Source organism: Staurois parvus, unplaced genomic scaffold, assembly GCF_062004578.1.
Source record: "Staurois parvus isolate SC_StPar_1 unplaced genomic scaffold, SC_StPar_1.0 ptg000362l, whole genome shotgun sequence".
Taxonomy (NCBI): Eukaryota; Metazoa; Chordata; class Amphibia; order Anura; family Ranidae; genus Staurois; species Staurois parvus.
In genome coordinates this window covers 6,508,958-6,535,092 of record NW_028318158.1, presented here as the reverse complement: position 1 = coordinate 6,535,092, position 26,135 = coordinate 6,508,958, and the positions used below count along the sequence as shown (strand labels likewise).

The 26,135-nt window shown below is 42.1% G+C and overlaps 1 protein-coding gene across 1 annotated transcript in view; it reads left to right on the top strand.

Moving 5' to 3' along the window:
- CAPN8 (calpain 8) overlaps nucleotides 1-20,998 on the top strand; it is a 99,433-nt gene extending 78,435 nt beyond the window's left edge. Inside the window, exons 14-20 of the mRNA XM_089685061.1 lie at nucleotides 2,384-2,441; nucleotides 5,853-5,917; nucleotides 8,797-8,865; nucleotides 9,595-9,673; nucleotides 13,238-13,354; nucleotides 16,546-16,604; nucleotides 18,370-20,998. Of these exons, the coding sequence (XP_089541187.1) occupies nucleotides 2,384-2,441; nucleotides 5,853-5,917; nucleotides 8,797-8,865; nucleotides 9,595-9,673; nucleotides 13,238-13,354; nucleotides 16,546-16,604; nucleotides 18,370-18,393 (471 nt within the window). The 3' untranslated portion in view covers nucleotides 18,394-20,998. The remainder of the gene's footprint in view (nucleotides 1-2,383; nucleotides 2,442-5,852; nucleotides 5,918-8,796; nucleotides 8,866-9,594; nucleotides 9,674-13,237; nucleotides 13,355-16,545; nucleotides 16,605-18,369) is intronic.
- The last annotated feature ends 5,137 nt before the right edge of the window (nucleotides 20,999-26,135 follow it).

Below are 26,135 nucleotides of genomic sequence, written 5' to 3'. Positions count from 1 at the left end.
AGATATGTTTATATTATCTCCTATACTCCTACCAAACCTCCCCAATGCCTCCCCGATTGTTTAAAGTGGACCCGAACTTTGAGTGTAGGTCCATTTTAAAGATGTGTTTAAAGATTTGCTGCAGAATTTGAGTTTGCTTTACTCCAACTGGGTGAGATGCTTCAGTCTATCATAGTATATATTATGTATACAAAGGAATCTACTTCCAAAGAACAAATACAGCATCTATCAGAAAATACATAAATCTTTTAGTTTAGGTCTATGAACTCCCACAGACCAGAGATGTTTTAATGGTGAGAACTTAAAGCGGAGCTCCACCCAAAAGGGGAAGTTCCGCTTTAAGGACTGCTCTCCCGCTCCCCATTACGGATTGGCACCTTTGGGGGGCGGAGGGGAACGGGTACCCGAATTTGACAGGTACCCGCTCCCACTTCTGGTCCGATCGCCTAGGCGGAAGGTGTCCTCCCTCCCCGTAGTCTTGTGTAACACGTGACAGGTCCCAGAAGACTACAGGACCATTCATAAAGTGCAGCGCTACTCGCGCATGCGCAGTGGGTACCCGGCTGTGAAGCCGCAAGCTATCACAGCCGGGTGCCCACACTGAACATGCCGGCCTCCTGGAATCCAGGACGGCTGGTGAAACGAGCTGCGGGGGACACACCACGGGGCCGAGGGACAGGTAAGTGGCTGTTTTTTAAAAGTCAGCAGCTACAGTTTTTGTAGCTGCTGACTTTTATTTTTTGACAGGTGAGTGGAATTCCGCTTGAGCCTAAACTGAAAAGATCTATTGCAGAACTCATAAAGAAGTGATGTGGGATAGACCTGAACAGTATACCTAGGTATGGCTGCAAATCTACAGGTCATATTAAAGCTTCATGCACACTAGCATTTTTAAAAGCTCAAAAAACGCTAGAAAATAAAAAACTGGATGAAAAATGCTGATAATAGCATTTTGTGCCACCTTGTAGTATCATTATTAGTAGCATTTAGAAGCGTTTAGGAATGTTTAGGAGCATTAGCGTTTTTACAGTACATGCAGGAAAAAAAAGCTAGGAAATAGTTGCTAGAAGCGCTTTTGTAGTACTTAGAAACGTTTAGGAGTGTTCAGCGGTTTTTTCTGCTGGAAAAACGTTCCCAAAAACTACAAAAACTATTTTTTTTTCTGCTCCAAAACACTGAAGCTTGAAAAACATTACTAGCCTAAAATAGTGTGCAAGGAGACGTAGGATAACAATAATTAGCTTCTAGGAGCAGGAAAACAATGCTGATATCAGCTTCTAGGAGCTTTAAAACACAGTGTTGGGCTCCATGCACATGGTTTTTTTTATTTGTTAATTTGGCTTCTGTTCCAGTTGCAGCTTCATTGAAGCCTAACTCTGCAAGAAAACAAAATAAGTAACATTGCCCCTTTTCCCCCAGATGCTGCAGAAAATAATGCTTGTTTTACGCAGGGGACAATCTAATACTGAAGAATACTTATCTCTATCCATGGTCTTGTAGTCTTCCCACTGGTTCTGGTGGCGACAACCAATCCTAGTGGTGACAACCAGTCCCCCAAAGCCTGATTTATTGATGGTCTTGTTGCTGCTCCTCTTACCAACATCAGCAATGTAGGACCAGTAGTCACCAGGTTGATTTACTAAAACTGGAGAGTGCAAAATCTGGTGCATCTGTACATGGTAGCCAATTAGCTTCTAACTTCAGCTTGTTCAATTAAGCTTTGACAAAAAACCATGGAAGCTGATTGGCTGCATTGCAGAGCTGCACGTTCTAGTTTTAGTAAATACATGGGTATACCCCCATGTGTCCTGGATTGTGTAGGCTGACATAGGAGTGCTCATCCACATTCTGGCACTGGGAGAATAACAGGAGAATGAAGAAAGGCAAGTATGCATCTGTATCATATCAACCCCTAGTAAAAGGAACATTATATTCTGCATCAGCTGAGGGGATGGGGATCTGACATTTGATGTTTATACCCAGAGTTCTGCTTTATATTAGCAATGCATATATTATCATTTGGAGGTTCTGGCACTTTGGTGTTACTATTCCTCTCCAACTTGGCAAACTGTGATATGCAAAGCGTAATAACTCATAACATCCAATCAACAATCTCACTGTACTATCCAGAAGAAAAGATTATAGATTGTAAGCTCGAAAGAGTAGGGCCCTCTAACCCCTCGTGTACTGTTGTTGTTGCTGTTCTGTTTCTTGTATTGTCCCCCCCTCTAATGTACAGCGCTGAGTAAACCCTTTGGCGCTATATATGTAGTAATAATAATAATAACTATTATGTTCATATTATTGCACTTTGAAACATCATCAATGTTCTTTACACTGCCTCTTTTATATCATTGGATAATGGTTTTTATCTATTATATAGAAGGGAGAAGTCAATGTCAAGGATATTCAGGCAATTCTCAACAAACTTCTGGCAAGGAGTAAGTTAATCTTTTGTACCAAACTAATAATTTTAAAGGGAAAACACAGAAGGTTTATTAGTGAGCCTGTAATTTCACGTTATTATTTAAGGTTTTAGTTTAAAGGCCCGTTCTTTTGATTTAAATGATGTAAGGAAAGATTAGACCACCTGCCAGGTATTTATTGCCATTTGTGTCCCATTGGAGAGTTTTCAAAATATCCACATTAATTCACTTTTTCCAATGGGGAACAAGTCACTGATTTCTAAGTAGTTCATGCACTACTTTTGTTGCGATTTGCATAGACATCTGTGTCAGACGTCTTGCAAACCACAACTGAAATCGGCAGGTCACCTGATTTTGAAATCGTATGACTTCACTGTAAGTCGCACGGTTTCAAAATGGGCTTTGATGTGACCGGGGGCTTAAAGAATTTTTTTGCATGACCTTCATATGTGTACTTACTTGCTGTTCCATATTTTGTTCCATTTTCCATTTTTTTTTCATATTTCCGTATTAAAGTGGTAGTAAACACCACTTTTTTATTTATATGTACAGGTGCACCTATAATAAGACCTAACTGTAGGTACGGTAAATATCTCCTAAATGTGCACCGTTTTATGAGATACTTACTTTAGTAGCAGCCATTGATGCTACCGGTGCATGCACACATGTAAAGGAGTGATGTTGTTGTGGTTCAGCCATTCAAACGGCCGGAACCCATAAATCTGGAAGGAAAACCGGATGAAGATGGAAGCCCTGTCAGCGGGGGCAGCACACCGCTTGAAGTCTTTGTTTTAAGGTAAGTCTGTCATAATATGCTAGTATGTAAGCATACTACCACATTATGACATTATCCTGCAGGTCTACTTTTTTTTGTGCGGTTTACTGCCATTTTAATTGCCATTAGATATTACTTACATAGCTTTAATACATAAGAGTTGACCATCCCAGGAATATGTTCTGTGGGAAATCCTGGGTGGCTGAAATTTTAGATCAATAGTTGTTTACAACAAGGGAAAACTGCACTGAGCCACTGAAAGATCCTTCTAGTGGCCCCTCCACAAATCTATATATTTAAAACGATAACTTGGAAATATGGAGTGAGCTCGTGCAATTGTATGTAAATTATGGTCTAAGGGGTCTCTAAACTGGCCCTTTGTTTAGAAAGTTTGCTGTCCTTCAAACTTTAGGGGGGCCGGACTGTAGTCAGCGGAGGTAAAAAATTACTGGTGTATCAGTGTCAGTAAACAATGCCCCATCTTTGGTATTTGGGGGAGGAATACTGCTCCATCATTGGTGTCAGTGGGAGGAATAGTGCCCCATTGTCAGTGTCAATGGCAGGAACTATGTGGGGGGAATAATGCCCCAAGGGCAGGATAAAAGCAAGCGGTGTGTCACATCTGGCTCCCAGGCTGCAGTTTGGAGATCACTGGTCTAAGGTAAACATTGCGATAACCCAAAATATGTGCTCACTGAAAATACACTGGGGGACATTTATCAATCCTTTTGCAAGGTCAATCAATGTTAAAACAGTAGGGATGAGTAGACTGTACCAGGGTTTGGTTCGGCAAACTTTACTGAAGCTTGGGTGCTGAATCCAAGCCCCCTTGAGGCCAAATGTTAAAAATAAGTAATGACACATTTGTAAACTAATAGTCAGAGGATTGTCAAACACAAGGCATGGAGGGCTGGGCATTGACCTGGGGAACATGTACCAAAGCATAAAAAAAATAATTTTAAATTCCAGCCAGTGAATGAAAGTAGCTGGGTGATGTTACTGGTTGCTAAGGATGCAGCAGATGCCAGCAGCTTCCTTATTAACTATTGACAGGACAGAAGCTGTCATATATAGTAGCAGTAGAATTACCACTACTATATATACAGTTGCAAGAAAAAGTATGTGAATCCCTTGGGATTACGTGGAGTTTTGCATGAATTGGGCATAAAATGTGCTCTGAACGTCATCTAAGTCACAACAATAGAAGAACATAGTCTGCTGAACATAATACTACACAAACATTAGATGTTGCCATGGTTTAATTGCACATAACATATAAACATTCACAGTGCAGGGAGGAAAAAGTATGTGAGGCCTTAGCTTAATGACTTCTCCCAGAGCTAATTGGAGCCAGGAGTGAGCCAACCTTGACTCCAATCAGTGTGATGATGTTGGATGTGTTGCTGACAGCTGTCCTGCCTTAAAAAACACACACCTGTTTTATTTTGGGTTTACTGGTTTCAAGAAGCACTGTCTGATGTGAACCATGCCTCGCAGAAAAGAGCTCTCAGAAGACCAGACATCCCAAGAATATTGCTACACTGAAACAGTTTTGTGAAGAGGAGTGGTCCAAAATTACTCCAGATCGTTGTGCAGGTCTGATCTGCAACTACAGGAAACGTTTGGTTGAGGTTATTGCTGCCAAAAGGAGGGTCAAGCAGTAATTAAGTCCAAAGGTTCACATACTTTTTCCTGTAGTATTATGTTCAGCAGACTGTGTTCTTCTATTGTTGTGACTTAGATGATGTTCAGAGCACATTTTATGCCCAATTCATGCAAAACTCCACGTAATCCCAAGGGGTTCACATACTTTTTCTTGCAACTGTATGAGGTTTGGCTCCTGTCAAACAAGCAAAAAGCCTAGCATTTGAATGGACACGCAGTCAGCCAAAAATGACCTGAACATGTGTGTAGAATAAACCTTGAGCTCATCCAAACTAAACAGGAGCAGTGAGGCTCATTGTGAAGTAGATGTATTACAAGGTTACAGCCAGAATTATAAATTCCTTCTTTGCAAATTACTCATAGCTGCTCAGGAATACAGACACACAGATCTGTAAATTTGTTGCATTTTCTTTGCTGAAAGAGACACAGTATGTTTTTCAACCGTGACATTAATTTGCTTGATAAATGTCCTCCACTGTAGTTTCCCATTAAAGTCCAACTTTGGCTACCCCATATTTGCCCCCTTGCCCCACATATATTTTATGTTTATAATTATTTAGAACTTACCTTTCTTTTTCAGACCTTTCTGTCTTCAGGCTGGTCATGTACCAGATGGGTCCTCTTCCTCTGCCTCACTCTGATGTTAGTTAAACTAAACTGTACTTTTGCTTACTATATACTGTGGTTTTCTGAATAAATCTCAAGATTTTATATGCAACAATGGCTGTGTGGATCAACTACATGGATAGATATTGCAGATTACCAGTCCTAACAAATGGTGGCTGCATTCGTTTTTCCTTCTTTTTTTTACCTGCTGAAAATGTTCTTAACCTAAAAAATGTAAATGAATGCTGCCACCAGCAGAAGGACTATTAAGCTGAAATATATTCCAATTTTGTTCTTGGATTTAGATACACCTTAGTCCTTTTTATAGCACCTTAAAAAGCCAGCTGGCAATTTGTGATTTTTTTGTTTTGTTTTTTTAGGAACAGACTTAAAATCCAATGGATTTACAATGGCCACGTGCAAAGAGATGATCTCTCTAATGGATGTATCCTTTTCTGTGACAACCTGTTCAAGATATATGATAGACATAGGCTGTAATTTTGGAAAAGCTGCAGCAGGCTTACAAGCTTGGCCAAATAATTCAATTTCTGTACAGTTTCTAAAGCAACAATCAACCAACATCAACAATGTAACGCTTTGTTGTTGCAGTAAACTATGATGTCAGATAAACTTTTTAGTAGTCTTTTGACCATTAAGCCAGCCATACATGAATTGAAATTTGGCCAGTCCCTGCTGAACTCACCAAATTTCAATCTACAAGGGGCGTTCAAGTCAAACTGGGACTTTTGAGTTTATATAATAAAATAACAAATTTCAAGGTGTGAAAACTGCATTTATTTTTCTACATACTCTTCTGCTAGATTTATACACTTATCCCAGCATTTAACTAATGCCTGGAAAGCTTCGGCATAGGAATATTTGTCAGTATGCCTAAACCATCCTAGGCCAGCCTGCTTCACATCGTCATCAGTGCTGAAATGCTGACCACAGAAAAATTTGTCTATTGTGCAATTTCACGGCAGGTTATACATTGATTGTCCAGGAGCAGGTGTTCCACACACTGAATGTTCACAGGAATGAGTACATTGGGCTGGGAACCACCATGACCGGATTGTCACTGATAGACGTATGGCCAGCTTTGAAACTTTTAAACCATTCAGATGTCATACTGCGGCTGAGCGCCTCATCACCGTACTGTGCTTGAAGTCTTCTGTAGATATCCGCAAGTTTTACGCCTTTGTTCACAAGAAACTTCAACACCACACGCTGTTCCATGCACGCACTAACACTGTTGTCTGCGACATGTGCGCCGCCTATCAGTGATAGGACATACAACTGTGTGTAGTACTGCCACGCTAGCATCCCTTTTTATACCTGTAAAAGCCCTGGTTTGACTTGAAGGCCCCTCGTATGTATGGGCATCCTGATTGTACACAAGTCAATCTATCAATCAACTTGTGTGCAACCAGCCTGCTGGGTTTTTAACAAACAATTAGTGCCACTGGCAATTGCCGGCAACAGTAATCATTGTGTTCTGCCAGCAGGGAAAGATCCCCGCTGGCAGAACACAAGAGCACTGCGGGAAGGATTCCCCTATGAACACCGACTGTGTGGATATGGGAATCAAGTAATTTTTTTTATACCACCTGTGGTGGAAGGAAAGAAAATTGCATAATCTATGGCCTGCTTTAGTGAAGTCATTTGTATGGCCATGAGCGTTCAGTTGATCAAAGCCCAGGAACAAATTCTTGAAATGATAACAATTTTTGGAACCCATTTTGAACAGAGGTTTTCATCATTGTGTTAGGAAATAATTATGGTCACACTGGAGTTCAGTTGCACAGAGCAGTCTTCCATATCACACATACTGTCCAGGATCTGATGTAATATGCCGTTAATAAAGTGAACCATTTGTTCACTTGACTGAAGAAGACCCATTCTTTTTTTAAATGCCACTGAACACAATTTGATGTTTGATAAAAACACAGGTTCATTTTAACTCACCTCACTTTGCAATTTTTGGGGACTCATTAAGTGCTAAGTGAGAGGTTCTCATGAACCCCCCACCCTTGCTTAGTTTCCCATGCCACTCTCTTCCTTCGTTTCACCTGGGAATCCATACCTTGTATAAGCTCAGTGCTGGATGGTATTGGAATTACACAAGGCTGATGGCATCATCCCTCATGTGACAGTGTTTGGTCCTAGTGATTGGTCACTCAGGCCTGAGTACTGCTACCATGGAAGAGCAGGAGTAGGAGATATGCTTCCTCACACTTGGAATTACTGGGTGTTTCCTGAGGGACCTGATAGAGCAACAAAGTAGGGTAGGAACAAAAGATGAGGGGATTCTTTCAAGAATCTAACCCTCTTAAACTTGTGCCCCTTATTAGTCAGTAAAAGGAGGATATTCCCTGGTCTGTAGGGATAAGTGAATTCAAGAGTTTTCATTTCTCAAATATTCACTGAAAAGTAGTAGATTTTGGCAAAATTCCACATTTTGGTGAAATGCATTGAACGGTCTCTCATCAACCATCAAATTAATGTTCGGGGGCATTAACCTCTCCATTTTAGGCCTTGTTCACATCATATGTGCAGAAAAACTGATGCACAGATTTCACTTGCAGAGACATCAGTTTAGATCAGTTTTCATGCACACTTCAATGAGTTTTATACATGTTGCACATTCCTGCGCAGAAAAAATTTGCACATGATACTAGTGTTGTGGTGTGAACAGGGCACATAGAGAACAATTGATTTAGTTGTGCCTTTGCAGAACATGTGCAGAAAAACTGACGTCTATGCACTATGTTGTGAACGAGCCCTTATTTTTTATTGTAGAAAAGGACAAAAAGCACAAAGCCTAAAATAAAAAATGCAAAGCAGCATTCAGCAAATGACAATTAAAACACACACAAAAATGCAAAAAATCAAATACTAAAAACACTAAATTAAATTAAATAAACTAAACTACCCTAAATACCACCCCTCCCAATACCCTTTAAATAAAAAGTAGATTTTCTCAGCCAAACTTCACTAAGCAGCTTACTGAGTGAAGTTGGGAGTTTGCACACAATTGTTCTGGAACTGTGGAATAGGTAATTTCACAGTTCAGTCAGTTTGGCTCTAGAATAGTTCCTATTAATGGCATACTGAAAGTCTGCAGGGTCCTTTATCAGTAACCAGAGGAGCACTTTGATTTTTCTGGGTGGACCAGCTTTCCACACCGAACATCTACTCTCTGCCGATCAACTGGTTTTGGTGCAATATCCAGTTCAGGTGGCTTTCTTGGGAAATAATCAGTTCGTAAACTTCCATTATGACACATACGTTTAAAAAAATATTCCTTGAATTAAATCTGTTAAGATGGATGGCACTGGAACGCTGAGTCTGGTAGAATTTAGAACCCTCTGGATGAAGATACAGAAATATGTGGTAACTTACTCTTCCTACTAAACATTTCCTAATAAAAAAAATTAGATCACAAATTACAATATATTTAAATGCTCAACTGGATGACATTTAGTTTGCTAAAGCTCCGTGCATTATTATCATTATTATTATTATTTCATAAAATACTGTTTTCATTCTTTTTTCCATCTCAGTGGTGCTAATCTCCTCCACCCTCTTCATAGGAATTAAAACAGGCGTTGAAGAGGTGACATAATGTCTGCTCACCGCCTGTCAAACACCATCTGAGAATCAATTTATATTTTTAAACAGTCTGGGCTACTGTTCTAAACAGCTGATTAGCTAACAGCCTACTCACAGCATAGTAGTAAAATTACTAAATTGCACTTTCCGTTGGTTGCAAATGGTAAATATGAAATATCCATATACTGTTATTATATATATTGTGGAATAGTCATATAATATTTCATATTTACTTGAATAAAAAAACATGGCGCAGATTTACTAAAACTGGTGCACTCAGAATCCGATGCAGTTGTGTATGGTAGCCAGCTTCTATGCTCACTTTGTTCAGTTAAGCTTTGACAATAAAACCTGGAAGCTGATTGGTTTCTATGCAGAGTTGCACCATGCAGTTTTTGTAAATAACCTGCATAATGTTTAAAAAATTGTTGAAATTTTAGTCTTGTCCATAATAAAGTATTTATATGCAAACACACTTATACATTCCCTTTAAATGTCATCTGCATACAGGATATCTTTAGTAAAGCAGACACTGACAGATCAGGCACCATGGATGCCCATGAAATGAGGGTGGCGTTACACAATGCAGGTAACTTATTGCTGTGGTTAATAGAAAATGTATGTAAGAGTTCCTTACACAGTTTGGCTTTTCTTCTCCCACTTTAGATCTGGTTTTAGACTCCCGCAGAGATCCTGTGTCCTGATTGGAGGGTTTTTTTTGTCCTAATCAGATAAAAGGGTGTCTGTTCCTGCAAGATTATGGTCAGAAGCTGAAAAGAAAGACCCACCTCATGTGAAGATGAGGATAAATACCATGTGGTCTAAAGGATCTGAAAGAGGCGTAGTGTATTTGTAGTATATGAAGTGGAAAGCTCCTGGAGAAAAGTTATTAGATGGCAAAATGAATCACTAAAGAGAACCTATATAATTATTCAGAATTGCTCTACCTTTTATCATTTAAAAAATCTGTTCTTGTGCTACACGCCAGTGACTTTGCCTATGGGAAGAGAAACATCCAAGAAGTGCTAGGATTTTAATGTGAGTTCATACAAAGTAGTGTGAGGGCAAAAATATTTGAAGAGCTTTCTGGCTCAGGTTAGGCTGCTGACAATAGACCAAGTAGGATGAGAGAAGGAGAGAAGAGCCTCTAAGTGCAGTATATCACTTTATTCAGGTGTAAAGGTAGGAACACTCATATAAATAAGGTAAGTATTAGCATAAAAACCGTGGTTGGTTTAACCATTAGTAAGGTGGGTATCCAGGGTGAAGAGCTGTCATCTGTGTGGGGTATGGAGAAGTCAGCATGCCACTGGAGCAGTATGGTGGCTGGAGGGGAACAGCTGTGAGGCCGGCTGGTGTGCACGTCCTCCCTCAGAGCCGGGTGGAACAAACGCTGGAATGCAGCGGCGGCGTGGCCGTGATGACATCAGATACCCAAGGTGCACTGCGACGCGTTTCGGCGCATGCGCTGGCCGGGAAAGGCGGAAGTGCGCTCCTTTGTCAAGCAGGGCATCTGACGTCTTCTCTCCTTCTCTCATCCTACAGTCTGCTACAGTTTATTTTGAAGCCTTGCCCTCAGTGCTACATGGACCCCCTTACCCCATGCTCATCTTCCTCATACAGCCATAACTACCACCATTACCCCATACCAGGATTACCCAGGACTTTTAGCAGTGCTTGCGCTGATCACCCCCCCTCATTTCTTCTCACTTGCTGACAATAGCCCAGGCTATCCTTTAGCAGGTTTCCAGAAAACAGCATGCACTAATGGAAGGAACGCCAGACCAAAGGATAAAAAAGTCCAAATGTATTTATTAGTTTGTACTGATATAACAGCCTACGCATTTCAAGTGTCTGAAAGACTCTAGATACGACTGGGCAATAACTCTCCTGATCCAACTATTAGCTTCCGTGCACAGATTCACACAGGAAAGCTCTAATTTGAGTCATTTCAAGGCTCTTATTTTTACTGAAGCCCTGATAGAGGGGGAGTTTTTCTGACCCCCAAAATGCATTAGTGTTTTTATTTAGAATAAACTAATAAATTAATTTGGACTCCTTTATCTTTTGGTCTGGCGCTCTTTCCATTTGTTTTTTCCTCTTGCAAAGTGATCAGACTGAGACACTGTAACTTTACAGCAAGTCACAAGGGAAGAGCAAGTACAGTAGGGGCTGATCTGTGTCAGAAATTTGTGAACACAGCTAAGAACTGGACATGCACCTGGATTTAAATGAATGTATCATCTTTTAGCTGGTATCTCAGCCCAAGAAAACAAATGGTGACTTTGGTTATAGATATCTATACTCTCTGGATCTCTACGGGAGGCAATTAATACCTGGAAGTGTTAAACTGGGGGTCAGCAACCCATAGATCATGATCTACCAGTAGATCTTGGCCAGGTGACTGGTAGATCATGATCTGGGCTTGCTTACCCGCCATCCCAGAGCATCAAACAGGGTGCAATGCAGAGGGACTACTTGTAAAGTTAGAGCTGTAGTAGGGAGCAAGAGCTGCATAAGCATGCGGAGTGACACCAACTGCATTCCACCTTTTATCCCGACTATCGGTCTGCAGAGTGGTGCCAGCAGCAGGAAAGAAGAGATTGTCAGGTCAGTGTGAAGCAATACACTGGGAATAATAGTATAGGGCTGCTTTCACACTGATGTGCTGCGGTTTACCCACACCATGGGTGCAGTGCAGTGTACCTGCGGCTTGTCAATGGGTTTGCTGCACTTTGCCATCAACATCTATTATATTATGCAGGTTGGTACACTTTCTGAATGCAGGAGTTTTGATGCATTTTCAGAAAGTGCACCACACCTGCAAGATATAATAGAAGTCTATGGCAAAGTGCAGCTAACCCAGGAAAGTTGCAGATGCACTGCGCTGCACCCACGGTGCAGGAAAACTGCAGCACATCAGTGTGAAAGTCTTATAGGGGGCTCAGAACAGTAAAGGTTCATTTACATTTGCAGTTCTGGACTGGTAAAACCCCATAGTTATTACCACCCCGCCCCAATTGCACCGCCTTTAGCTGCAGTGGCCAGGGGTGAACACGTCGTAGCCGCAGCAGGAGGTATACGCCCTGTCATGGTTGGTGGGTGTAGGATTTGCCAAGCATGACACAATGCAAGTGCTCTGCAACCATGTGCACTACAGCAAACAAGGGGTTGAAGCAGGCAGCATTGTATTGTTTCCTTACCACTTGCTTTAACCCCTTGGACCCCACAGAAGCATGCAGTAGCGGGGGGGTTGCAGAGTGGCCCCATTTTCTTGAATGGGTCATGACTGGCAGGAGGTAGCACCCACCAAAAGCAGCATGTGTACACCTTTGGCTGCTGTCTCAGATTAGAGGCAGTAAAACCAAAACCCCACCGCAGGATTTTACCACCCCGACCAACTTTATGTGTAAACAAGCCATAAAGGTGACATTGCCGAATGCAATTAAGTGCTCACTCATGATCCGAGTGTGTTTGACAGGTGGTGAGGAGTGTGTTGTCCATGTGTTGCCTCCTCCTCACCATTTGATTTAAACCCATGATTGCTGTCATGTTTCACATGACTGTCATATGCCTTTAAATGTTTTCTATATTTTGTCTCTGCTCCTCCCTTTCCTTTGGTTTAGTTTCTTTTGTATAGATAGCCCCCCCTTTCCCAGAGATGCATTGCAGCAAGCTTCATGGCATGGAGCAGAAACAGTATGATATTTTGACCTATGGAATTTCATTGTTGTAAGATTCTCTCAGTTTATGGAATAAACTTCACAAGACCTACAAGATATCATTCTATTGAGTCACTGACTGTGGTATCCAACTGAGGTTGAAGTTTTCGCTATCTCATCACAACTGTAAGTTACAGAGATCACACTATCAATGCTTAGATTGGAGAGACAGAACAATTGCCATGCAATTTACATGATTGCAACACGGTAGTACAGCATTTAAAGGTTTAAATCAGGTGTGAGGAGGTGACACGGTGTCGGTGATCTTTGATTTCTGCCGTATCGTTCAGGTAGATCTCCAGCTCTTTAAGGTTACCTACCCCTGTCTTAAACTGACATTTTTTAGCATGGATGTGAAGTTTATGTTGTCCCATTAACAGAAGATGTAGCAATGATGGCTGAGAATAATCACTGACATCGTTTTCTTCTAGGATTCAATCTTAACAACACGATCCAGCAGAGCATCACTCTGCGCTACGCTTCCCATGACCTGACTATAAACTTCGATGCATTTGTTGCCTGCATGATACGTCTGGAGACTTTGTTTAGTAAGTGAAAGATCAGCAAACCAAAAACTCTCATGTACCCACAGATGTTACACCAATCAGTCTATTCTAGTGATGATATTTAGGCACTTTTATATTTTGGTTCAGGGCTAAGGCTCTAGGTGGCATATGAGGTTAGGGGTCTGGTTAGTGTGGGGGTCAAGGATTAGGGTGTTAAAACCAAAAACCAAAAATGTAATACACCTCCTACATTAAAGTGCCTCCCATCTGGATGGTGGAGCAACAGTGACACCTGTGGATAGCAGCATTCCCAGTTTAGGGGAAGGTAGATGCACTAGCAGATTTAGATACACTAAACAAATGTATTTATTTATTTCAGGTACTTATATAGCACCATCAATTTACACAGCACTTTACATATATATTGTAGATTCACATCAGTCCCTAACCCTCAAGAGATATACAATCTAAGGTCCCTAACTCACATTCATACATACACATACTAGGGCCAATTTAGACAGGATCCAATTAACCTACTAGCATATCTTTGGAGTGTTGGAGGAAACCGGAGCACCCGGAGGAAACCCACGCAGGCACAGGGAGAACATGCAAACTCCAGACAGGTGGTGCTGTGGTTGGGATTCGAACCGACAAATTGAAGCCAAACTCCAACAAACACTATTTAAGTAGTTACAGCAACAGTTTTAGGTTTTACATAAATAAATAAAAGCTGATCATTGTAAGCCATTTACCCTGTCAGTGGTAAATGGTTTGTCCCAATCTTCTAACTGCTACATCTGCAGGACAGCTTGTTCTGTTAAACAATAGACTTACTGGCAGGATCACCAAGGGAAAAAAAAAAAGAATGACTAAGAAAGAAAACTAATGCATCCACCTCATCTATGAACTGGTAAGCTGCAAAATAATAAATGGTTGCTTTGGGGTTTAATACTGCTTTAAGGTTAGGTTGAACATCCTGTAGATGATTTTTTTTTTTTTTCAATCAGCCAGAGGGTTGATTGAAAAAAAAAATGGATTACCTCATCCACACAAGCAAGGTGATTGGAGCAATCCTCCCTTCTGTGCCATTTCTGATAGCGGGACTCCTCTGATGTCAGAATACATTGATTGGTGGTTGCAGCTGATTGGCAGCAGATGTTGATAAAGAAAAATATTCCAACTTTCCCATTTAACAGACGTTGTTAGATCGACTTCTGGCTATGGCCAGAAGTCGATCTAACAACGTCTATTAAATGGGAATGTTGGAATATTTTTCTTTATTATCATCAGCGTTAAGCGTCATGGACTGAAATTCGGCCAGTCCCTGCTATGACCATCCATCTATGACCAGCTTAAAGTATAACGAAAGGCAAAAACTTTTTTTTTAGTTTTGGACAGAGTGGATGGATTTTTATTGTTACCTCCACCCCTGTTAGGGAGATTCACCCTCTCTATTTGTCCTGTTAAGGCCCCGTGCAGATATCACGTTGTGGGAACAAGCACTCCCGCTTGCAATTTACAAGTGTTTCCATGTGTTGCACATTGGGCAGCTCTTACACTTCAATGAGCTGCCCTATGCGTGTTTGTGAAACAAAAGAAGCTCCTGTTCCTTTTTGGGCAGCAAGCTTCGCATTATTTTTAAAAGTGTTATGATGCGATTGCCGTACAATTTTGTTGCAGTATAACCATGGCAGAAATGCAGCATGTCAGGGATGCCATTAGGAATAATGGCACCAAAATGCACTTCATGCGTTTTTCCACGTTTTGGAATCGCGGGCAGAATCACCATGCTTCTGCCCACGATTTCAAATCACCTAATGTGAATGGAACCTTACCGTTATCAAAAGTGAAAGTAAAAGAAAATCCCAAATTTTGAGTTGTCCCCAGAACAGTAGTAGTTACGTCTTCCAATGGGGACACTAGTTTTGATGACCTGGGAGGCCTCAATAGATTCCTTTAATTTGCAGGGATTTCCTCTCACTGCCTGTTTTGGCTATGAACAGGAAGTGAAGGTAAATATTCCTTACGGGACACACAAAAATAAAAAAAACAAAAACTGATAAGGGGTATAACACTCTCTTACACTACATTTAGGGTTAATGGTTTGATCTCCATTCTATGGGAATATCTGCTGATAAAGGTGGTGCTTGGGAAACAGGCTCCTTTTATTTAGGGATAGCTTCGCAGGAAGGATAATTGTAGTTAAGCTTTAAAGATTTATTATTTAATTCAGGTACTTATATAGCGCCGTCAATTTACGCAGCGCTTTACATATATATTGTACATTCACAGCAGTCCCTAACCCTCAAGGGGCGTACAATCTAACGTCCCTAACTCACATTCATATGCAAGGGCCAATTTAGACAGGATCCAATTAACCTACCAGCATGTCTTTTGCAGTGTGGAAGGAAACCGGAGTACCCAGAGGAAACCCACACAGGCACAGAGAGAACATGCAAACTCCAGGCAGGAGGTGCCATGGCTGGGATTTGAACCAACGACCCTAGTACAGCCAGGCGGAAGTGCTAACCATTTAGCCACTGTGCTGCCCAAAGATCCTTGCCTGCTTCTGTCCTGTACTTATGGATATAGGTCAGGTCAATAAGCATGCTGAAAGTGAAACATCTGACATATAATTGGCCTCAGGAAAGCCAGGGTGTCCTCTTTTATGGCATTCCTTTAAGTCATGCACACTGGACGTTTTTACAGTGGCTGTTTTTGGCTTTTGACGTTTTTTCTACAGCCAGTAAACCCCCCAGCATGTTATCCTATGTGTCCATGCACACATAGACTGCAATCAACATTTATTTGGCTGGAAAAAACCCAGGACTAGTGGGTTTCTAGGAGTTTTTAGCTGTAAAAACGCTCTGACTTTACACAGCTAACGTTACCAGTGCTATCAAAACACCCCGTGTGCATGAGGACTAAATGTGCATCACAGTTCACTAGTATCTTAGCAGTAAGGTAGAAAAAAACTCCTAGTGTACAATGTTACTAGAGATTGCTTTGATTTGACGTTTGTGAAAAGCAGCAAGACAGTTATATGAACAGAGGGATGTAGGTGGCTTAAAGTTCAGCCAGTAGCCAAGAAGTATCAGCCGCTACAGAACTGGTTGCTGAGTCTCAGGGTCTAGTTAAATGCCATACATGACACTGACAGCACACCTCTATGGTCAGTGGCTCTATGAAATGATCTTGTTCTAAATAAAATGCATTTATTTGTTCTCTTCCAGAAATGTTTAATCTTTTGGACAAGGATAAAAGTGGAAGCATTGATCTGTCCTTACCCGAGGTATGGTAAATCTTATTGAAAGCATTCTTTTTTCTATATTCTTCATAAATTGGCTGGAGGTCCAGCAGACATCTATCTGTGTGTGTGGGGAAAAAAAATAGGCACATCTCTCTGTTACTCACTTGCTTTGTTAGCAGACTTTAGACAGGCATTTGAGAAGCGTTTTTAACGCATGGCAGAACACAGTGCTGTTCAAACTGAAGCATTAGCATCGCGGCACAATTGATGCCTCATGTGGAGTCAGGAGGAGTTGAAGCCTCCCATTCAAGTCTATAGTGAGGATACTCAAATGTCTGGCAGGGATTTGTGAGGCGTTTGCGGAGCGTTAATACCATTAAACTTCATTTTAGGTGTTTATGGAGCGGTTTTAACATTTGGCAAATGCCTATCAAACACCTTAAAAACACGCATAGGGCGTTTGGGGAATATTTGAAGAGCGTTTAAAATGCTTCCCAAACGCCTGTCAAATGCAATAAGGGCGTTTGGCAAGAGTTAGAAAGTAGTCAAATGTGAACGAGCCCTAACATACACACTTCCCCTTGTTTTATCCCTTTAATCACTTCTAGTCCAGCCATATTCTGACATTTCTCTCCTATATGTAAAAAACATTTTTTTGCTAGAAAAATACATAGAGCCCCCAAACATTAAATATTTTTAAACAGAGGCCCTAGGGAATAAAATGTTGGGTGTTGCATATTTTTATGTCTCACAATTTATGCGCAGTGGTTTTTCAAATGCAAATTTTTTGGAAAAAATACACTTTAACCTCCCTAGCGGTATTCCCGAGTGTAGCTCGGGGTAAAGTTTCAGTACCAAAAGCGGTAACCCCGAGCTACACTCGGGCTTACCATGCAGCGTTGCTCAGGGAGTCCCTGCAGCACTTACCTTGTCCTTCGCTCCCGCGATGCGTCCCCTGCAGTGTCCCCGGCCATCTCCTCTGGTCAATGCCGGCATCCAGCTTCCGTGTTTTGGTCCCTGTGACGTCGGGACGTACGGGCACTGGAATCGGCGGCAAATTTGAACATTTTGAACCACAGCTTGCTCTGTGGGTGCTCAGCAGGAGGGTAAGAGCCAGACAAGTGAGTGCTCGCTCCTAAGCCACCTCTTTGTGTTTATGCGACACACAGAGCGTGGATCAGCCCCACCCCCCTCCTCACTAGGTGTGACTGTCAGCAGCAAGAGCCAACAGCTCCTGCTGCTGTGTCTCAGCCAATAAGGAGAGAGAGACCCGGAAGAGTCTCGGCTCCTGTGCACATCACTGGATCGGGATCAGGCTCAGGTAAGTATTATGGGGGTGCACACTGAAGGTTTTTGCCTTCAGCCTTCACAACTACAGGCGTACATCAGTTTACAAACGCCTCTGTTAACGTAATTTTGGTTTATGAATGAAAATCCATTGAAAATAATGCCTTGGTTCACAAATTTTTTTCGCAATACGAAGCGTTTATGTGCCGGCCCGGAGTTTTTTCTGAACCCCGGAACGGATTAACTGGTTTTCAATGCATTCCTATGGGAATCCTCGTTTCGGTTTACTAATTTTTCGCAATACAAAACATCCCACAGAACGCATCAAATTCGTAAACCGAGGTATGCCTGTACTTTAACACCCTCCTAAAACATTGTAAATCCCATGCATTGCTTTTCTTACCACCATCTTTTGCAGCATATTATTTTCTAGAAAAGAATAAAACTAAAATGTTGTCAGTCTCTTTGTAACACTTCTGACCCTAATTTCTGCTAATTATCACTTCTCTTGTTTCTACAGTGGCTCTGCTCTACCATAGTTTAGAAGACAACGTGGATGGAACAGATGTGCCTTTTTTATGATTTACATATTTCTGCAACTTTTTTTTTTAGTGATCATATGTCAATAGACACGCCATTTGTGTCAGTTATCAAAACTGAAAGGGTTCCGCCTTGAACTAGAAGTTTACTTTTCGGCGGAGTCCTGTTGGTTCAGGTTGAGATAGCTTTGTACGATTGCCCCATGCTGTGATTCGATGACCACTTGGCTTGGTGTGTTCCTATACCTGTACCTGTCATGGGCCCTACCCTACATCTATTTTTTATATCAAGTCCATTTTTAACTGTTTTTACATGTATGAGCACAGATCTGTGTCTGTCACCTGGGAGCAGGGGCGGACTGACCATTCGAGCACTCGGGCACTGCCCAAGGGCCCAGGGTCAGTAGGGGGCCCCATGAGATGCCCCTGGTACCTTTCATTGGCTTTTTCATAGGCTTTTTTGGGTGTGGGTGAGGACACAGGGGCCCCATGATCCTCTATTGCCCGGGGCCCCCTGAGATGTCTGTCCGCCCCTGCCTGGGAGGGATTATGCCCTGTAGTGGACTGTGTACTCACATGTGCATACATTCACCTTCTGAGACCAACCTGTTACACACATCCACAGTCACAGCGCATGGCTGTGCAGGTGAACACAGCATTTCCCAGCTCATTGGACCGTAATTAGTTGACAAATCAATGCTGCAAAACAGTGCTCTGCAGGGGCAGACTGACCATTTGGAAATTCGGGCACTGCCCGAGGGCCCGGGGTCAGTAGGGGGCCCCATGAGATGCCCCTGGTACCTTTTTCATAGGCTTTTTTGAGTTTGGCAAGGACACAGGGGCCCCATGATCCCCTATTGCCCGGGGGCCCCATGAGTTGTCAGTCCGCCCCTGGTGCTCTGTCATAAATTGTGTCTCCCTTTCTGCCCTTCAGGGTTCATTCACACTGGTCATATCGGATGCATTAGGGCAGCCCATTCATTTAGATTGGCTGCCTAACACACCACAACTGAGCTGAAATTGTACCTGCTGCAATTTTTTGTATCCCAGCCCACCACAATACAAGGCAGTGTTTTACCATCCATTGCCATACACTGCGATAAGGTACCTTGTGGTGGTGCATTAAGGTGCTATTTAAAATAATTGGAACCGCAGTGCGCCAACTCATTTAACATGCAATAACACCATTTAATAATGTGAATGGGCCCTAACTGTCACTGCTTCAGATGTGTCCAGGCACTTTTAGCCATCATAAAAAGACACAATTCTTATTATTGTAGTCTAGGTTCACACCTGTGCGCTTTCCACTGCATTTGGCAGAAACGTACAGCAGTCCATTTAACATGATTTCCTATGGGACAGGTTCACATCTCCGCGTTTTCACCTGGTTGGTTTTTTTTAAAGGATTAGGGACTTTTTTAAATGCAAAACGTTGCGTTTTTGGTTCTATAGACTTTATTGGAGACGCTGCAGAAAAGCATGTAGTGCATTTTTGATGCGTTTTGCAATTTGTTCTGCCCAGCAACAAGATGAAAAAGAAAACCCGCAAAACACATCAAAAACGTGGCTAAAATGCATGTGCAAGAAGCACTGCAGAAACGTATCAAACACAAACTGCATAGGTGTGAACCTAGCCTTATACAGGATTTATACAGCACCAATATTTTGCACAATGCAAATAGAGACCGTTACAATAAAACTCAACACACAGAGTTAGGAGGGCCCTGCTCTTGATAGCTTAAAATCTAAAATGAAGCCTTAAAGTGTTACCAAACCCAGGACCCTGCATTCACTATATCTGGTCTCCCACAGTACGCACAACATGGAAATGCATTTATTTTACTAAATATTACCTATTATACCTTCCCTCATCAGCAGTTAGAGAAGTTTTGTGACTTCTATCAGTGTTCAGCAGAGCACTCGTTAAAACTTGGAGGAGGAGTTTTCATTCTCCCCTGATTATCCTAAGAGACTGCATAACCCCTAACCTGTCTGTCTGGACAGTGCTGATTGGCCCTGTGCTGATGACATGAACTCTCCCAAGAAAAAAAAAAACCTCTCTAGCAATACACACCAAACTGAACATGTGTGGAGTGACTCCTCAGATATGTCTTATGAGGAGATAAGAGGGGGACACTGGAAGAAGGGGAGGATCAGAGAAGTCAGGATCAAACAGAATTTTTACACAGTGCAGAGGATTAACCCCTTAGGTTCCACAGTGAGTACAACAAGCTAGCTTTACTGCATACACAGACTGATTTTACTGTTGTGGGTTTAGTAACACTTTAAAGCCTTGAGAGCGAATACTTTAAAAAAAAAATAAAAATTTGAGAGTCTACACATTGTTATTAATAATTTGTATCTGCACTGTGGGACAGTTTTTGGGCTTTGCAACAAATAAATTGCCCGTGATATTATGAAGTAAAGAGCAATTGAAGCAGAAGTACTGCATCTCAGGGTATATAGGTCTATTGACTTCCAGGTTGAGAAACAATTTTGGATGTGAATGAGCTGTGCATTTTTGTATGTTTAAAGTTTTTGTGTTTGATGTATGTGCTAATTATTGAAATAAATTGCAATTAAAAGAAATACCTAAATGTGATAATAAAATATTTGTCTTATTTTTTTGTCTTTAAAAGGGTTAGTTCACCTTTACCAAAAATCTGCCTTTGTGGGTAAGGGGCCCCTGTAGGCAAGGGCAGACTGACCATTTGGAAATTTGGGCACTGCCCGAGGGCCTGGGGTCAGTAGGGGGCCCCATGAGATGCCCCTGGTACCTTTTTCATAGGCTTTTTTGAGTTTGGGCAAGGACACAGGGGCCCCATGATCCCCTATTGCCCGGGGGCCCCATGAGTTGTCAGGCCGCCCCTGCCTGTAGGTAAAAACAAACTGTGCAGCTTCTTTGACTAAAATAAAAAAATTCAAGTGCTATGGGTGTAGGACCTTTATGTACCTCCTGAAGCCTGGCCAAATAACTGATGGCATCATCCTGCCTTGTTGGTAGAATGTTGCTAAAATAATACCAGTTGTTACTGCTCATCCCCACTATCACAGGTACTGTATGTATATGGCCCATGAAAGTCTACAGAAGCTCCTTACCTGCATAGGCAGGTTTTTGGTAACGGTGAACTATGGCTTTAACCAAACTCTAGGGTTGGGTAGTATACAACTGAGATTTGCTGGCGAGGAGCATGGAAGATAACACAATGGAAGTACTTAATTTGTATAATTACAGTATGACCCAAATATACCACCAAACCAACCTCTTCCACGCTAGAACATATTCTAGCCTTCTTTTTCTCTTTTCACACTGTTTCTTTAGTAAGAAAGAGCTTTAGTTACTCACCAGACACATCAAATTCTTTCATAAGCAGCTGCTGAGGGGTCAGTTCCTAATGATATAAGTATGCTCCCAGAACTACATCTCCCAAAATCCTTTTCCCTACAAACAGTGGGGTTGATTTTCTAAAAGTGGAGAGTGCAAAATCTGGTGCAGCTGCACATGGTAGCCAGTCAGCTTCTAACTTCAACTTATTTAATTAAGTATTGCCAAAAAAAAAAAACAGTAAGCTGATTGGTTTCTATGCAGAGTTGCACCAGATTTTGCTCTCTCCAGTTTTAGTAAATCAACCCCAGTCTGTGGGCAGTCTCTTGTGAGTCAAGGCTGCCATGTTGTTTTGCTGAAATCAATGCATGCAAGTGAACAGGCTCTGAAAGGGGTGAGACTAGGTGGACTTCTAGTCCAAAGGAGCAGAATTGGACAGGGATGACAATACTAAGGATATCTAATATTGTTACACTAAGTTATCAAATATTGTGTCAATAAAAACACAGCAAAACCATAAATCTGTAAGTGTCTGTAAATAAATCACTTAAGTAACTTGCTGTTCACAAAATGTGATATCAATAAGTCACAGAGAAACCAAAAAATCAATAATCAGTGTCTGTACATAAATCACCAGATTAATGTGACCCAAATGTCTGTAAAAAGTGTCTTAGTGTTCAAAATATTAAAATCGTGCTTATATGTGTAACTATGTCCATGATATCCCCCAGGATTTATAACCAGGTGATGTGCACCCACCCCCGCAAAACACCCTGCCTCTTACCAAATTGTTAGACCCCAAATTATAGGTGGTCTAACAGCCTTTCTAAACCACTGTGCCCTGGTACCTTGGGGTGCCTTGATGTATCTTCAGGGATGCCTCGGCAAACTGCCTAAACATTGCCCAAGAACTGTATAGAAGCTAGCGGATGGATCAAGCCTACCTTATAGTTACACAAAGCCACGGGTTTTCATTGTGCACCATTACAACCTTCTAGCGCCAGCATCCTAACAACCAATGATGCCATCAGTTGATATGGAGGATGTTTGTCGCCTGCACGGCATCCCTGTCAGTAATGGGTGCAAATTAGCTGAGTGATAGAGAAAAATTGAGGGAGAAGAGAAACATTGGAATATTATTCAATACCAGTGTGCAAAAGTGTATTTGCTTTGGAAGAATAAATCCCCTCTAACATTGCGTGTCCTACATGTGTGGGTGTTGCTGCACTAGGTAAAACTATTACATCCCAAATCTTGGCGATATTGAAGAAAATTAATTTTGAGCACAAAAAATATTCAAAACTACATTTTACTCAAAATTGTAAATCAAAGTGGAACAAAACTAATATTATAATATATAGTATTGCAGCTTGCCAGCCCTTAGATGTGGTAGCTGCATTTTCCAAGATTTTTCCAGTGACACACTTCCTGTCCTAGGGTGACAACGCTCTCTTACCATACTGTGTAGGAGAGAGCAACATTGTCACCCTATAACAAGAAGTGTGTTAGATATACAGAACACCCCTCTTCCTCTTCTCCACTCTTATTGCCACCCCCCCCCCCGGTGTCAGTCCAAATAAGATTTATTGGGGTGCTGCCCTGAGTGGAGATACTCCCCCATTTAGACCTCTAACACAGTGGGGCCTGAAATCAGTTACAGATGCTTGGCATTATATAACTAACTGACCCCAATCCAAACTGCAGTCACTGATTAGAGGTCCCCTTCTGATTGAGGTGTGAAAAGGGGGATCAGGGTTATTCTATGTATGATTAATCTACAAAGAAGAAAATGATTTATGTTTATCGAATACATTTGATCCCAGTCTGATAATTGCGGTCCCCCGGTCCACTTTGCGTGGTGCACTTTGACCCATATTCCTACTATGATAGGACCAGGTGTTGTGTGCCCCCCAGCCAAACATTCCCAATCCTCCTTCCTGAACACACTTATGCTTTTTCTCATGACTATTTTGAGCTTATACTAGCAAAAGAATATCTTCAAAGAACAGAATACGGTCCTAACTTCTAGAACAACATGACATTCATATATACAGATTCTGTATCTACAAGAGACCTACAGCTGGCCATACAGAGCAATTAAACCAGTATCAAACCCAAAAGTAAACATTTATTATATTGCAGCTTACCATTTCTTAGATGTGGTGGCTGCATTACTTTTCTTTTTTAGGCTTTCTTTCTTTTCTTTTAACCTGGTGAGCTGGCCAGTAAGGCCTTGTTCACACTTGCTCGAAATACCGATGCTTAACAAATGTGCCTATAGTGTTAATGTGTGTTGTTAGTTGAGTTTGCTGTGCGTTTAAGACACGTGAGTTATAAATGCACCCCAGATGACTAGATTTTTTTGGCTGTTACAAGGCTTTTGGCTGTGAACAAGGCCTAATATGCAGCAAACGCATCACAAATGGGCTGCAAACATGTGCAATCACATTTATGGTCTGTTACCACAGACTTGAATGGAAGGAGTAAGGCCCTGTTCACGCTGGCATTTAAAGCAGAAGTTTTAGGTGCGTTTTTAACTCTCCTCAATACCTAGTAAAGCAGTCTGCAATTGATAATATTGACAGCACACAGTGCTGATTTAAAGCAGAAAACTGCTTTGCTAGGAATTTGAGGACAGATAAAAATGCACCTAAAACTTCTGTTTAAATGCCATTGTGAGGAGGGCCTTAGTTTGTTGACTTGCAAAAGTCAACAGACGCGGAGGATGTCGTATGACGCCCTCCCGGACCGATGTGAGGCCCGCCTGGCCGTCATTTTACTATAGGCCGGGCGGGAAGTGGTTAGAGGAGTGTAATGCAAGTAACCGGCATCTATGGTCTTAGGTTTGGATCACCAGCACATGGGGTAAGAAGGGTCAGCATGTAAACAGTCATCTTACTGCAAGTTATACATATGGTTGCCATGGGCAATGAAGGTGCAGTCAGCAAGCAGCCTGTCGGAAACTTGTACCTATTATAGGTGGACTTGCCTTTAGCCACGAGGGAGATGTTGTTGGCATTCCGTACGCCACATTCTGTCTCCCATAGCAACTGGAGAGGAATTGCACTACAGAGGTCCCTATCCTGTACAGAGATACAGAAGTTCAAGAGTTAAAGTCAAGTGCAGGTTGGATTCCGTGTCATGTGCACGGCGGGGGTTCCATGTTGCCACCGGAACTGGTAGTGGGAAACGTTAGACAGGAGGCTGTGGTAAGTGTTTGGCACGGCCCGCCTAATTGAAAACTACAGTGAAAAGATGTACATTTATACGTTGACCCAAAAGTAACTGGAGAGCAGTTGTGCAAGTGTACATAGTGTACGTTCATCTCTTAGAGTAGAGGCCTGCCTTAACCCCTTGGCGCCGGTACCTCCCGGCCCTTTAAAGGTTTCAGAAGACGGGAGGTGGGGCGGGGTTTTAGGGACATGTGACCGCCGTGAATCGCTGTCATGGCGGTCACATGATCTGGAAAGGTCCCAATCCAAAGAGGAAATTGGGACCTTTCCATGAGTAATGGACATATGTGCTGAGAGCACGCAGGGCGCGCACTCTCAGCACATATGTTTTTCTTAATTTCACACAAATGTGCGGCCGCTCAGTGTCAAGGCCCAGATGCCGGGAGACCACACATTTGCGTGCGGACGGCGCGAAGAGGTTAAGGTCGAGTATTCCCTGACAGCAACATCAGCCTTGTCTCAGGGCATTGATGAAACAGCACGAGAGTAAAGGTACCCCATGTGTGTGAAGTAGAGTTACCCTATTACAGGTGCCTAGCGTAGCCCAGAAGAACCCACCTTGGGGGTAGTCCTCTTATGTGACCCAGGCTTGGCGCCCAAATAGTTAAATGTGGCAACATGGAGGAAAGGTTCGCCATTACCCGCCTACCCCCTGCGCTACATGCAGACACACTGCAATGGAGTGAATAGAGTCAGCAGAGGTGAAAAAAGGTAGGAGGAAGAATTTGGGTCCAAAACATGGGCTAATCCTTCACAGAAAGTAGAGATGGAAGCTGTTCCAGTAAAGAGAATTGCATAACGGATTAGAGATCGCCTACAGCTGATTCCAACCATATATCCTGTATATCCTTCACATGCATTCTGTACATGCCATTACAAGGACCGTCACCCCCTCCTCTACTCTTTTATCTTTACTACCATGTAACTTTCTTTGAAGTGACCCCCGGCCCTATAAAATGTTTTGCTGCCGGTCACATGATACTCCCATGCCCTTCACATATTCTACACACTAACAATACAGAAAATAACACGTCCTGTCATCTGCCACCAGACAGATCCCACATGACAACACCAATAAACATGACAGACAGGCTCCGGCCTAGCCTGCAGTAGTCAATGATAAAACGGCCACTTAAGGAGGATGAAAGGCTTCTTGTTCCTCTTTGTTTTGGAAAAAAGTTTTTCCTGT